General features: G+C 44.4%; 1 protein-coding gene across 2 annotated transcripts in view; it reads left to right on the forward strand.

The window, feature by feature from the left end:
- The first annotated feature begins 2,072 nt into the window (after positions 1-2,072).
- COL5A1 (collagen type V alpha 1 chain) overlaps positions 2,073-15,946 on the forward strand; it is a 130,323-nt gene continuing 116,449 nt past the window's right edge. For both annotated transcript variants that reach the window (XM_063174962.1, XM_063174963.1), the window contains exon 1: positions 2,073-2,437. In XM_063174962.1, coding sequence (XP_063031032.1) covers positions 2,338-2,437 — 100 coding nt within the window. In that variant the 5' untranslated portion in view covers positions 2,073-2,337. The remainder of the gene's footprint in view (positions 2,438-15,946) is intronic.

Here is a 15,946-nt window from a genome sequence, read left to right on the forward strand (position 1 = left end):
GAGGGTGGAGAGGAAGAATCAGCTTTCACCCTAAAACTTCCACAACAAAACTTAGATATCACTATATTCTATAATTTTAGGATTTCTATATTCTATAAACTTATATATTCTAAAACTTTTTATTCTATATCTAGAATATATATATTCTAAAACTTTAAGTGTTCTACCATGTAATATTACACACTTCTACTCAAACTTTATAATCATAATCTCTATACTATATTCTATAACTTTAAGTTTTCTATATTCTATAAACTACTATATTCTAAAAGTATTCTAAAACTTTAAAAAAGTTTCCTACCATGTGATAGATACTTTATAATCATAATCTCTATAGTATATTCTATAACTTTGTTTCCTATATTCTATAACTTTAACTTTTCTGTATTCTATAAACTTATATATTCTAAAACTAGCTTCTATATATACAATATATATATATTCTAAAACTCTAAGTTTTTTACCACACAATATTACACACTTCTATTCAAAGTTTATAATCATAATCTCTACACTATATTTTATAACTTTAAGTTCTCTATATTCTATAACTTTAGGTTTTCTATATTCTATAAACATATATTCTAAAACTAGATTCTATATACACAATATATATATATTCTAAAATTTTATAAAGTTTTCTACCATGTGATAGAAACTTTGCAGTCATAATCTCTATACTATATTCTTAAACATTAAGTTCTCTGTATTCTATAACTTTAAGTTTTCTATATTCTATAAACTTATATATTCTAAAACCATATTCTAAAACTTTATATTCTATATATAGAACATATATTTTCTAAAACTTTTAGTTTTCTGCCATGCAATATTACACACTTCTACTCAAACTTTATAATCATAATCTCTATACTATATTCTATAACTTCAAGTTCTCTATATTCTGTAACTTTTCTATATTCTATAAATTTATATATTCTAAAACTAGATTCTATATACACAATGTATATATATTCTAAAACTTTATAAAGTTTTCTACCATGTGATAGAAACTCTGCAGTCATAATGTCTATACTATATTCTATAACATTAAGTTCTCTGTATTCTATAACTTCAAGTTTTCTATATTCTATAACTTTTCTATATTCTATAAACTTATATATTCTAAAACTAGATTCCATATACACAATATATATATTTTTTAAATCTTTTAGTTTTCTACCATGCACTATTACACACTTCTACTCAAACTTTATATTCATAATCTCTAATATATATTCTATAAACTTATGTATTCTAAAACTTTTAATTCTATATATACAATATATATGTGTTCTAAATCTTTTAGTTTTCTACCATGCACTATTACACACTTCTACTCAAACTTTATAATCATAACCTCTATACTGGTATTCCATAACTTCAAGTTTTCTATCTTCTATAAACTTATATATTCTAAAACTTTATATTCTATATATAGAACATATGTATTCTGAAACTTTAAAAAAGTTTTCTACCATGCAATATTACACACTTCTACTCCAACTTTATAATCATAACCTCTATACTAGTATTCTATAACTTTAAGTTTTCTATCTTCTATAAACCTATATATTCTAAAACTTTATATTCTATACATAGAACATATATATTCTGAAACTTTAAAAAAGTTTTCTACCATGCAATATTACACACTTCTACTTTACAATCATCATCTCAGTTCTATCATTGCATTTTGGAAGCTTTCTCCTCCTCAGCGTTCCCTTGGTGGGGGGGACAGCACAGAAAATCTAAAACTCTGAGTTTCCATAAAACTCAGGGAAAAAAGCGAGGAGAGACGGCAAGAGGCGGAAAAAAAACCTCCGTCTGCTGCTATTCCAGCGGGGGGGAAAAAAAAAAAAAAAGAAAAAGAAAAAAATAAATCAGATTTGGGGGCCGGGACACGGCGGGGGCGGGCGCTGGGGGGGCCGCTCCGCCCGGCCCTGATTTGCTGCGCCGCTCCGAGATTGACAAACTCCTGCCCCGGGTTTAAAAGAAGGGGGGAAAAAAGGGCGGTGTGGGGAGAGAGAGAGAGAGAAGGGAAGGGAAAAGTTGAGCGGAGGAGCCGGCGAGGCAGGGCCGGAGCAGAGCGCGGCGGAGCCCCCGCACCCTCCGCCCGCCCCATGGCTTTATAAAGGGCTGCTCCCCGGGGGGGGCTGCCGGGGGGGCTCAGCGCCTGCTCTGGAGACAGCTTGGATTGCTTATTTTGTACTTTTTAAAATCGTTTTTTAAACATTTTTTTTTTTCATCCTACCTTTTTCCAGCTGTCCCGAGTTGGTGCCCCGTTGATTTTTATTGTATTTTTTTTTTTTTTTTTTTTTTTTGGTGGGGGGGAGCATGGATACGCACACGCGGTGGAAAAGGCGCAGTTGGATACGGAGCTGCTCGGTGCCCGCTGCGCTGCTGCTCTTGGGTGCCCTGTCCCTCGGCCGGGCAGGTAAGGGGGGTCCCCGAGCCCCCCCAAAAGCTGCGGGGTCGTGGGGGAGTGGGAAAAGGGGGGATTCGGTGCGGGGGCAAAACCCTCTTGGCTTCCCTTCCTCCCTGTGCATTCCAGCAAAAAAGGAAAAAAAAAAAAAAAAAAGAAAAATTAGAAAAAAAAAAAAAAACCCACCCAACAAAACCCACCCAACCTCCTTTAGCTGCCCGAGTCTCTGAATGCCATTTGTCAGGGGGCCCGTAAAAGGGGAAAAAACTTAAAACAATTCTTTATTCGCCTTCCTTGGAGCGAGAGCCGCCTCTTGCCGGGCTGCTTTTTCCGGGGGAAAACTCGGGGATGAGTTTCTGGAGGCTCTGGCTCTTTCTCTCTCGCCGTGGATATATATGTGAATGTATATTTAGTCCCCTGGAAACCTCCGGGCTTGCGTAGTTCCTCCTCCTCCTTGAGGAGCCGAAAGTTTTTTTGTCCCGCAGGAATCCGCACATCAAAGCTCGGGACACAAAAGCTTTGGAGCAGCCCGGGGACCCCAAAGCTCTCTGCCCCTTCCCCAACCCCAATCCCGCAGGGTTTCCCCCCAAAACCGGGGCTGAGTGCAGCAGGAGGAAGCTCTGAGCCTCCAGATGTGCAGCAGCACAGAAAACCACTGGAATGTCTTTTTTTTTTTTTTTTTTTTTTTTTTTCCGTGCAGAAAAGGGATTGAACACATTTCTGCTTCCCTTCGGGGCCGTGCAGTTTTGTGTTTCCAGACCTCTGCTTCCCAAATTTCTGCCTTCTGGGGAATGCCAGGGTGGAGGGAATCACAGAATAATCCTTTTGTGGGGTGCTGGAGGAGTTTTCTGGGTGTTTGCAGAGCTTTTGCCCGGTTTGTGGCGGACACTCGGAGGCATCGAGCTCTGTTTGTGTTGGATTTCAGGGCAGGATTTGTTTGGCCCAGCCGAGTTTTGAAATGTGCAAAGTTAAAACTCGGAGTTCTTCAGGGTAACTTGAGAAGCCGAGAAGTGCCCTGAAGAGCTGGGCTGTCTGGGATTCAGCTTCCCTGCCCCAATTCCGTGTTTTTTTGCAGCGTTTGTTTGAGTGTTAGCAGTGGGATTCTCTGTGTCGAGCAGCGGGATTTGCCAATTATTTTCATTTCTGGCCTCTCCAAATGACCTTAAGGAAGAAGAGGTGGGCGTCGGAGGAATGCTTCCATTAAGGCTGAGCAGGGTGGAAAAAACTCAATGAATAAAATGTCCTGAACATCCCTGCAGGGAAATTCAGGAGAATTTCCAGTGGGAGATCCCCGAGTTTGGGATTGGGATGTTGGAGAGTTGGAATGGCACCAGCTCCTCTTGTCAGGCTCGGGTACTTTGTATCAGCTGGAAATTGAATTATCACCAGACCGCTGTGTTCCAAAGCAAAAACAACAATTTGTTTCTTTCACTCATGCCTGCGCTGAGGCTTTAACACTCCCCGAGCATCCCCAGGCATTTCCCTGTCTGTGTTTGTCCTCCAGACAATCCCAAATCTCTTTTGGGAGTTCCCAGGTGACTTTGGAAGGAGTTCTGGGGGGCAGAGGATGGCTGGGAGCTTTTGTGGGGCCAGCGTGCAGCTCTGAGGAATGACTCTTGTGGTGAAAGGCTTTGAGTTTTCCTAATGAGCCGCCTAATAGGACATCAAATCATTTGGGTGAGGGAGGAGCCAGACTGGGGCTGCTGATGGCATTGACTAATGGTCTTGATGGCTTTTTTTTTTTTTTTTTACTTTTTTCCACGTTGTCTCTGGTTTTATTGCAGCCCAGAGAGTGTTTTAGTTTCAGGATAGTTGGTTTCTCTGCGTGGAGAGGTGAAATTTCCCTGTAATCTGTGGGATGGCACCTGGCACAGAGGATTTCCAGCAAATAACAGGGAAATAACAATGTCAGAGCTGCCTCCCACCACTGCCCATCCAGCTCAGATTTTCCCATATTTGCACAGATGATGTCACCCCAAAATCAAACCCACAGACAAAGCTGGAACCCCTCTCTGCTCTTACAAATCCCTGTAAAAACTAAATCGGGTTTCTGGGTGAAACTTTTTTGGATGCAGCAATTTCCTTTAGTGGCAAAGAGTAATGAGGATCCAAACTAAAATAAAAATGCTGGAAATTAGGTTGTATCCTGTTACCTTGGCCCTTCCCCAGTCACCTAAAAGAGCTAAAAAAATCTTTATCCAGCCAGTTAAAAGACAGGTTTATTTCAATACTTTGCCAATCAAAAGTGTTGATATTGTTTTACAAGAAATCTGACTTTATAGGTTTGGAATGGGCGACAGTTCCAATTTCCCCTGTAAAACTGAATCGTGCTGTCAGTGCACTGCCAGGCTGCAATGGGAATTTGGAATTTAAAAGCTGTGGGACCAGCCTGGCCAGGGGACAGCAGAGGGGATAGCAGAGGTCTTGTCTTGTTCTTCCAGGGGCAGGAGGAAAACTCTGTGCTGAGCATTCCCTGATTTCAGGGAATTCTTTAAATTTGGGAATGGGAGGAATCCCATTCCAAATCCCATTTCCAATCCCAGTCCAGCCCCATTCTCAACCCCACTTCCAATCCCATTTCTTTCCTATTCCAAACCCCATTTCCATTCCCATTTCCATTCCCATTTCCATTCCCATTTCCATTCCCATTTCCATTCCCATTTCCAATCCCATTTCCATTCCCATTTCATTCCCATTTCCAATCCCATTTCCATTCCCTGTTCATTCCCATTTAATTCCCATTTCCAGTCCCATTTAATCTCTTTGGGGTATCTCTAAGGCAAAACCCTCTAGGGTGTCACTGATTTTTGGTGTGCACACAGGGATAGCAGTGAGGACTCACCTGGCTCTGACCAAAACATGTTTTAATGGCAAGTTTAAATTTTAAAAACTGCCTTGGTGCTGTTTGTAGTGTTTGTTGTGTCCCCTAAGCCTTATTTTAAGTGGGTGCTGTCCCTGCCCTTTAGGATCTGGAATTGGAGATGGATTTTTCAGGTTTTCGGCACTGCAGGGCTCGTGCTGATGTCTCTCAGATTTGGGAGGACTCAAATATCTGCTCTCCCCACTGTGAGTGCTGCAGGTGTGGAGGTGGGACAGCCCTGATTTAATTTGAGTTAATTTGGGTTCTTTGCCCTGAGTGTGGCTGCAGCAAGGGGTCAGCACAGAACTCCTGGGGTTGGAAAAGATTCCCAAAGCGCCCTCAGCAAATCACAGCTTTCATTCTGAAGGAGATTTTCCATTTTTCCCATTTTGTAGCTGCCCCAGAGGCCCTGAGTGGCACAGAGATGTCCCTGTCACCCCTGGCAGTGCCCGGCTGCTTTCCCTCTGCCCTGAGCTGTGCTCAGCTCCTGGTGCTGTCTGTCCATCCCTGTCCCCAGGGCAGGATCTGCTTCCCTCCTGCTTTGAGTTAGGCTTGATCGCTGCCCTGAGCCAGAGGAGCAGCAGGAATTGCTGTGAGACAGTGAGCAGTGGCATCTAGGGATGTTTTGAGTTTTGTCTGGACTTCAGGAAAAGTCTGGGAGTGCTTTCCAGGAAACTGCTCTTCACTCCAGAGGGTTTATCTGCTGGGCAGTTAAAATTGGGCCTTAATTCTTGCAGTAATTACTTCTTGTGTCCTGATCGCTGGAGTTGGTGATGGATGGATGGATGGATGGATGGATGGATGGATGGATGGATGGGTGGATGGATGGATGGATGGATGGATGATGGATGGATGATGGATGGATGGATGGATGGATGGATGATGGATGGATGGATGGACAATGGATGGATGGCAGTGCCTCTGGAAATGAGGAAACCTGCAGGGAGCAAAGAGCTGGGAATGCTTTCACAGACATTTAGGGGCTCTCTGGCCCTTTCCAACCTGGCCTTGGACACTTCCAAGGATCCAGGGGAAGCCACAGCTGTGCCAGGGCCTCCTCACCCTCACAGCCAGGAATTCCTTCCCAATATCCACTTCAAACCTTCCTTCCATCACTTTAAAGCCATTCCCTTATCCAAATTTTGTTTTCAGCACTTGAAGGGGCTCTGAGACTCTTTGGGCAGAGCAGCTCCATTTAGAGCTGGTGCTCTGCTCTCATGGGAATTCACTTTAAAGTGAGCATCCCCAGGACAGGGGAAACCAGGATTAAATCTGGAATTTCATCCCCTCTGGTTTTTATTCACTCATCTCTCCTTTTGCATGCTGAGTTCAGCTGGAGTTTGATCCCCAGGATGTTCTAGGAAATGGATCACTTGGTAGAGAAAAGTATAAAATATTGTATGGCAGAGTATCAAATATTGTATAAAGAGTATAAAATATTGTATGGCAGAGTATCAAATGTTGTTTGGGCATGAGTGTCAGTTGGTAATACCCAGATTTTGGTAAATGGGAAGTGCTGGTTAAAGTGAGAGGAATTCTCTGGGAAATAAAGTGAATTCCCTTTCCTTTTCCCTCCTTTCTTCCTTTTGGAGAAGTTTCTTCACTTCCACCCTGGCCTCGCTTTATATCAAATATTTCACTCTTCCTACTAAATTTGATGTGTTTGGGACTGAATTTTCAGTCCTTCAAAACACAAGAAAACCTTTGTGTGAAACAAAGCAACACCAAGGATGGGAAGAATGAGCAAAACCAGGGGAACAAAAAAAATTTTAAAAAAAGGTTGAGACATGAAAGAATGGAAACATTTTGTTGAAATCTAATGTTATGTGGAAAAAATTGGGTTGGCAACGTGGTATAATTAAGGACTGGTTACTGTTGGCAAGTCCCAAGGCTCCTGAAATTCAGCCTAGCACTGGCTGGAGCATCCAAATGATGTCGTGGTTTCTCTGTGGACGTGTCTGGAAAATCTGTAGAACTAAAATAAATAAATGAAGGAACTACACAAACGGCATTTTTGAGGTCGGTTGCTCCAAGTCTGGGCTCTGGTTTTTTTTGTTTGTTTTTTTTTTTTTTTTCTTTCCAGAAGCCAAGAGGATTCTTAACATCATCTGGAAGCTCTCACAACGATGAGATGTCATTTTTTAAAAGGAGGAAAGTTGTATTAATGTATTTGCAACAGAGTTTTTCTTTGAGTTTGTGTAATGAGCCTGAGAGAAAAAGGAGAGTTTGGGGATGGGTGAGTGGAAAAGCTGCATCAGGGCTCATCCCTGAGCTCTGCTGTGGATTTTGTCCCAGCCCAGGATTTCCCATGGCCTGGGGGCTGATCCTGCGTCCCTGTGGGGAGCCTGGCCCTGAGGGGATGCTTGAACAGGATTTTATTGCAGATGTGCCAATGAAATCTGGGTTTTCAAGCAGCTCCAGGAGTCTCTTTCCATCCCTGTGTCTCAGGTTGTGTTGGTGATGGATTCTTTCTATTTTAAAAATGGTTTTCCTCCTTGGGATATTTTTTTTTCCTGATGGGCATCCCCAGTTCCCCTCACCCAACAAATCCAAGAGCTTATTTGGATTTTGTATTTTGATTTGGACAGGTTTTTTACAGATTATACCAAGGCCACAATGCTGTTCTGTTGGCTACTCTCAGAATCCTTTGAACTAGATCTAGAAATGAAATTTAGAGCAGAAGATCACTTGGGCAGCCACAAAAAACCCCTTACATTTACTGGAAAAAAATCCCCTTTTTGGGGTGCAAGTGTTAGGGGATGTGCTGGATGGTGATGAACTGGACTTCAAGTTTAATAATGTTTTTTACTTTAGAAACACTTTTCTTCCTTGGGCATCCCCAGTGCTCCTCACCCATCCAATCCAGGAGGTTATTTGTATTTTGTATTTCAATTTGGACAGGATTTTTACAGATTATACCAAGACCACTGTGCTGTTCTGTTGGCTACTCTCAGGATATTTTGAATTAGATCTGTAGAGGAAATTTGGAGTTGTTTTCTTCAAGAGGGGTGTGCTGGATGTTTGGTGGCCTTTCCTTCTCCTTCAGCTTAAGGAACACTGGAATTATCTTACCTTCCATTTATATTTAATACATTTATTATTCAGTTTATCTCTTAGACTAATTATTAACACATATTTGCCCAAATCTCCCTGTCAACTGGCAGATCCCTGCCTGCATCCAGCTGTGCATCTGCAGCCAGGGCCATGGGAATCCTTTCAGAATAAATAAAGCAAAAAGTGATTCCTGGGCTCAGCTTTTCACCAAACTGCATCCAGGACTGTTTTTTCTTTCTCTTTCTGCTCCAGCTTGCAAAGGAGGGGAGTTTTCAGCTCTCAGGAAGGAGCTGAGTGGGAGAGGAGAGGTCACTGAGGGAGTCCCTGCTCGTCACTGTCACATTTAGGAACGGGATTTTGTGCTCCTTGTGCCTGTCAGCTGGAGCTACTGAGGAAATTCAGCAAGCAGCCCAGCTCACGAGCCTGGCTGGCCTCTCCTCCTCTGCTTTTCCTCCCTCCACCCCCTTTTTTTTGTTTCCAAGACAATACTGGAGTAAGAATTCACTGCAGCCGAATTCCTGGAGATGCCGCTCCAGTTTCCCAGGATCTCTCATCCTCCTGCAGTTTTACACTTGGATTTTTTTTTTTTTTTTTGCTGCAGCTCATTCAGCTCTCAAATATGAATTAAGCAGTGAGTTTGTGGGATTTTATTTTATTTTTTTTTCCCGTCCTGGATGTGCTGGAATGAGATACCTACTGTGTGTGTGCTCTTGTGTGCTGCAGGGGAGAGATCTGCTCCGAGGGCTGTGGTTCACCAGCTGAATAATGCAAGCATTGTTTGGGTGCCCTTATTTCCAGCTTGCACCATTAAAAGTGAATAGAAAGGTCAAGGAGATGAGTCACAGTGAACACAAGTGTCATTCTGCTCAGGAGAAATGGGAAAAAGGAGAGAAAAAGGAGCTTCCAGGCGAGGTGTTCCAGCTGGTGCCAGGGAAAACGACAGGAAATCTTGGCTGGGATCTGCTGGAGAGTCCAAGCAGCTAAAAACCCAGGAATTCCTTCCCAATATCCACTCCAAACCTCCCTTCTGGGCTGGAGCTGGGCTCTGGCAGCTGGAGCTGCAGTGGGAAATCCAGGGGATGCTCTGGAGAAGTTGGGGTCAATGTTGGGAACATCCAGGGGATGCTCTGGAGGAGTTGCTGGGAACATTGAGAGGATGCTCTGGAGGAGTTTGGCTCCATGTTGGGAACATCCAGGGGATGCTCTGGAGAAATTGGGCTCTGCTGGGAACATCCAGGGGATGCTCTAGAGAAGTTGGGCTCTGTTTGGAACATCCAGGGATGCTCTGGAGAAGTTGGGCTCTGTTTGGAACATCCAGGGAATGATTTGGAGAAGTTGCTGGCAACATTCAGAGGATGTTCTGGAGATGTTGGGCTCTGCTTGGAACATCAGGGGATGTTCTGGAGAAGTTTCTGGGAATATCCAGGGGAAGCTCTGGAGAAGTTGGGCTCTGTTTGGAACATCCAGGGGATGCTCTGGAGAAGTTGCTGGGAACATTCAGAGGATATTCTGGAGATGTTGGGCTCTGTTTGGAACATCCAAGAGATGCTCTGGAGAAGTTTCTGGGAACATTCAGGGGATGCTCTGGAGAAGTTGGGCTCCATGTTGGGAAAATCCAGGGGATGTTCTGGAGAAGTTTCTGGGAACATCCAGGGGATGCTCTGGAGAAGTTGGTCTCCTCACTGGGCTTGGCAATCCAACCCCTGCCCTGGGGAGGGCTGGCAGCTCTGGCTCTCCTGTACAGCCAGTGGCACCCAGAAGGAAACAACTCCTCCAGATCCACCTGGGAATTCCTTCTGCTCATCCAGAACCACCTCTCCTCAGCTCTCAGAGCCAGGTGGGGTGAAGGTGCTCTTGGAGAGGGGTTTGGGCCTGGAAGCAGCTGAACCCAGAACCACTTTTTGCTTTATTTATTCTGAAAGGATTCCCATGGCCCTGGCTGCAGATGCACAGCTGGATGCAGGCAGGGATCTGCCAGCTGACAGGGAGATTTGGGCAAATATGTGTTAATAATTAGTCTAAGAGATAAATTGAATAATAAATGTATTAAATATAAATTGAAGGTAAGATCATTCCAGTGTTCATCAAGCTGAAAGAGAAGGAGAGGACACAGGGAAAGAAAAGGGGGAAGGGATTTAATCAGCCAGGGGACAATGGGAAGGAATTGTTCCCTTTGGGGATGTTTCAGCCCTGGCTCAGGGTGACCAAAGCAGCTGTGGCTGCTCCTGCCTCCCTGGAAGTGTCCAAGGCCAGCTTGGAGTGACCTGGGACAGTGAAAGATGCCTCTGGATGAGCTTTAAGGACCCAAACCATTGTGATTCCATGATTATCCCTGAAATTCTGCTGGGATTTGGGGGAGTGGGGTCCCCATCTCTCCCTGCAGCATCCCAGGAAGGACTGGAGCAGAAAACCCTGAGCACAGCCCCTTGCCCTGCCCTCCCCTCTGCTAATGCCCACTTGTAAATGAAACTTTTTGAATTTCCTGCCCAAATCCTGCCCCAAAAAGCCCCAGGCAGCTGGGGGAGTACTGGCACAGCCCTGGCAAGGGGAATGGCCACGGCTTTTCCCTTGGATTGCTGCTGGAATTGCAGGGCACAGAAGGAATTCTGGGCTTGTCAATGCTTTTTTAATAGGGTGGGGTTATAATCCTGGGCTCCTGTACCTGTGGGTTTCCTTTTTTACACCCTCCTGTGGGTTTATCCGTTTTGCTCCTTGCTGTTCCCTGTCCTGCCAAGGAAACAGCCCCAGTGATTTGGGATCGTGGTGTGCTGCCACAGACCCCCCTGGACACTGCCCTGCTCTCCTTTGGGGTTCTGGCATCATTTGAGCCCTGAAAAAGTACAGAGGAATATTGAAATTTTTGATTTCCAGCCATTGGATTTTTCAGTTCTGAAATCACCGCGCTGGTGTGAAATAGATATTGCTCTGAAAAAGAGAGAAAGCTTCAGAATCCTGATTTATTGTGCACATTCAGAGCACACCTTCAGCAGGGAGCCAAAGCCAGCCCTGCTCCTCGTCCTCTGATGGGGGCTGATTTCCATAAACAACTTTGCAAATGAATTTTGCCACTTCAGCTTTGATCCCAGGTGGCCAAAAATTCCACCAGAATTCCAGTGGGTGTCAAATGTCTGGGAACTGGGACTGGTTTGCTGGGGTGGCAGCAGAGTCATGGAATCATGGGCTGGGAGGGAGAGGGGAGTGGTGCTGATTGAGGGCTGGGGCTGATTTTGGGGGGCTGAGCCTGGTTTGGGGTGAAGTATTTGGATTGTACTGATATTCCATGGAAATTTAGGATTTCTGTAGAGGGATGAGGGGGTGGAGGTGGTGGGAGCAGAGCTGACCGAGGGCTGGAGCTGATTTGGGGGGGGGCTGAGGCTGGTTTGGGGTGAAACATTGGGATTGTGCTGGTATTCCATGGAAGTTTGGGATTTCTGCAGAGAGATGATGGTGGGAGCAGAGCTGAGCAAGGGCTGGGGCTGATTTTGTGGAGTAGACCTGGCTGGAGGTGAAACACTGGAAATGTGCTGGTATTCCATGGAAATTTGGGATTTCTGCAGAGATTTCTCAGGGAGATGGTGGGAGCAGAGCTGACTGAGGGCTGGAGCTGATTTTGGGGAGCTGGGCCTGGTTGTGGGGTGAAATATTTGGATTGTGCTGGTATTCCATGGAAATTTAGGGAGATGGTGGGAGCAGAGCTGACCAAGAGCTGGAGCTGATTTTGGGGAGCTGGGCCTGGTTGTGGGGTGAAATATTGGGATTGTGCTGGTATTCCATGGAAATTTAGGATTTCAGCAGAGGGATGAGAAATCCCTCAGGGAGATGGTGGGAGCAGAGCTGATCGAGGGCTTGAGCTGATTTTATGGGGCTGTGCCTGGCTGTGGGGTGCAACATTGGGATTGTGCTGGTATTTCGTGGAACTGGAGGATTTCTGCTGAGGAATGGGGAGGTTGGAGATGGTTGGAGCAGAGCTGGGGGTGTGATTCCATGGGAGAATCCTTGAAGCAGGGCCCAAACCTCCCTGGAAATGCCCCTTGGAGGGTTTTTATTGGAAAATAGGAGGCTGTGCATGCCTCAAACACAGATCTGCTGCCTGGGGGGGTTCCTGGAAGGATCAGCTTTCCAAAGCTCATCCTGATGTTCCCATCATTCCCTTTCTGTGGGGACAGGGAGGGCAATCCCTGCGTGTCTGTGCTCCAGGAGAGGCAGCAGGGCTGAGAGGGAAGGGGGTTTCTCCCTCTGGCCCTCGGGATGCGATGGAAAACTGCAGGAATGTTCTCTCAGCAGGGCTGGCGGGGACGGGGAGAGGCACATCAGCACGTCCTGAGCGCTTGGGGGGAGAAAGTCCCTCGCTCTGCCTCTTGCAAATGTTTAAATTAAAACAATCTGGCTTTTCTGCAGCTCTTGGATGCTTTCCCTGCTGACCTCAGGAGCTGGGATGGGAGGAGGAGCCAACAGACCCAAACTGGCTCTGGGCTTTTTTTTTTATTTTTATTTATTTTTTACTTTTTTCCCCTCCAAGTCTTGAATCCCTGCAGGATGCAGAAGAGCAGAACAATCAGGGCCATATCTGCTCTGCAAAAATCCATTTTTTCCCAGTGCTCTGCAATGAAGGAGCTGCATCAGGCAGCTGGGAGGCTGCAGGGAGGAGCACGGGCTCCTCCAAGCCCAGACATTCCCACAGCAACTGGGAAAGGCTGGGCAGGATCAGCCCTAAAACACAAGAGCAAAGCCAGGAAAGAGCTCCAGAGCCTTTGACATAATATAAATATATAAAAATATAGATTTATATAAATATATACGTAGAAATGTATAAGTGTATAGATTTTATATATATATTTATATATAAAAATTATATATATATATTATGTAATGCATAATATATGATATATAATATATAATATATAATATATAATATACAATATATAATATATTATATGTAATATATAATGTATAATAAAAGTATATATAATGATATAGAATATATATAATTATATACAATTTTATATAATTATATATAATATATAAAATTATATAAAACATATATATAATATATGATATATATTATGTATACTATACTATTATATCATATTATATCATATCATATAATTTCATATAATATATATCATTTCATATTATATAATAAGAAAATGATATATTAGAACTATACTAAAGAAAGAGGAAGGAGACATCAGAAGGTTAGCAAAGAATGAATAATAAAAATTCCTAATTACTCACAATCTCAACACAACTAAGCTGTAATTAGTCATTAGATAAAAACAATTCACATCAAACCAATCAAAAATGCACTTGTTAATAAACCATCTCCAAACCACATTCCACAACCATCAAATAATTATTGTTTGCATTTCTTTGCTGAGACTTTCCAGCTTCTCAAAAGAAAAAATCCCAGCAAAAGGATTTTCATAAAATATGTCAGTGACACCTAAGGATGCTGAATCCCTCATCCCCAAACTCCCAACCCAGCTGTGCTCTCTGTGCTGGGAACTCTACTTGGGCTCTGATCCTTAAGATCTTTTCCAGCCTCAGTGAGTCTGAAATCCACCCCAGGGCTGTGCTCTGGCCCTCTGAGGCTCAGCCTGAGTTTTGTCCTGGCCCAGGGCCCCTGGCTGGGCAGAAATGGGAATTTTTGGCTCCCTGGCTGTGCCTCAGGCTCTTGCAGCACTGCCCTGGTCCACGTGGAGCTGGGGTGGATCCAGGGCTGGGAGCAGCCTCTGTTGGTTTGGGGATTTGGGAGGGAACAAGCAGAGCAGCATCACTCCTGAATGACAAAACTTCCCTTCATCTCCTGCTGCTGCTGCTCCCTGTGCTGGCACCCCATGGAAATTCGGGATTTCTGCAGGAATCCTCTCTGTGCTGCCCAGTTTAAACACAGATTAAAGGAGTGTTGTTTCTGCAGGGCAGCATCACTCCCAAATTACAAAACTTCCTTCACCTCTTCCTGCTGCTGCTCTTGTTGTGCTGCCTTTGCTGCCCACAGGAGTTTTGGGGAGTTTTTCCAGGATTTTACAGCTCTGGGTGGGATTCAGGGTAGGAAAACACAGTGGAGTTTCTTATGGTAACAGGGATAACACCAAACTGATCCAGATTTTTCCTGTGAAATGGGAACCAGAGCTTGGTCTGGGTGTGGAAATGCCCATAAAGAACTTTGTGCTCCTCAGCTGAAGGGAATCAAAACCCACCCCAATAAACCCTGGGATGCTCTGTGACAGAGCACAAGTTCAAGATGTTCTGCAGGGCAGCATCACTCCCAAATTACAAAACTTCCTTCATCTCCTCCTGCTGCTGCTCTCTTTTCTGGCACGCCATGGAAATTTAGGATTTCTGCAGGAGTCCTCTCTGTGCTGCCCATGGCAGTTTTTGGGAGTTTTTCAAGGATTTTACAGTTCTGGGTGGGATTTCTTATGGCAATGGGGATAACACCAAACTGATCCAGATTTTTCCTGTGAAATAGGAACCAGAGCTTGGTCTGGGTGTGGAAATGCCCATAAAGAACTTTGTGCTCCTCAGCTGAAGGGAATCAAAACCCACCCCAATAAACCCTGGGATGCTGAGAGGCAGAGCCTGAGTTGAAGATGCTCTGAGGGGTGCTGAGAGCCCAGCAGGGTTTCCCTCCCTTCTCCAAAGCCTTGGCCAGACAGGCTGGGGCCCTCCTTGCCCTGGGGACACCAATCCCAAACCCTGAACAAACATTTCACTCCTTTTAGCAGCACGGTCCCTGCCAGCCTGCAAACAGCTGAGCCTCTGCTGCTGCCCCATTCTGGTGGCCTGGATGGAGCTTTTTATGGAAAAAAATCTGATTTTGGGGGAGTGAAATCTGCCCCAGTCTTTGCTCCAGCTCAAAAACCCAGGGTGGGATTTGGGGCTTTGTTGATGATTTTTTCTGATGGTGGCAAAATGCCCAAACTCAGTTTTAGTCAATGGAAAGTCTAAAAATAGATGTGAAAAATGAGAGGGAGCTTCTGGGAAACGGAACTTGGGTTTTCTGATGCTGAGTCTCAAAAGTGACCAAAGAAATTAATTTTGTGGGAATTTCCTTCCTGTTTTATTGAGCCAGGGATGGCAGTGGAGGGAGTGCTGGAGCAGACAGGTAGGGCAGGCCTGTGCAGCATCAACTGAGACAGGAAAATGTGAGAAATTCTTCTGGGAACTCAGGCCTGGTTGGGAATAATCACTGGGAAAGCCTGGAGGTGAAATAACCCAGAGTTATTAACCCAGAGTTAAGGGATGGGTGTGAGGCAGGAGCTGCTTTGGAGCTGAATTTGACCTGGGGTTTATATTACTTTTTTTATTAGTTTTTTATATTTTACAAAAATAATATACAATATTATTTTATATTACCTGGGGTAATATCCTGGGGTTGATACGATTTTTATATTACCTGGGGTAATATCCCGGGGTTGATATGAAATTATTCAATTCTTTGTGCACGGCAGTGATGGGTTTACAGCTGGATCCTTTCTGCATCCATGTCCTGGTGGGTTTGGGCAGAAGTAACCAGAAAAAAGGTTCCAAACTCTCCCATCTGGAGTGCTGCCTGCAGCTGGTGTTGTATTTTATAGGATGATTTCTCCCTTCTCCTTGCTCTC

The sequence above is a fragment of the Melospiza melodia genome, chromosome 22 (genome assembly GCF_035770615.1).
Source record: "Melospiza melodia melodia isolate bMelMel2 chromosome 22, bMelMel2.pri, whole genome shotgun sequence".
Classification (NCBI taxonomy): domain Eukaryota; kingdom Metazoa; phylum Chordata; class Aves; order Passeriformes; family Passerellidae; genus Melospiza; species Melospiza melodia.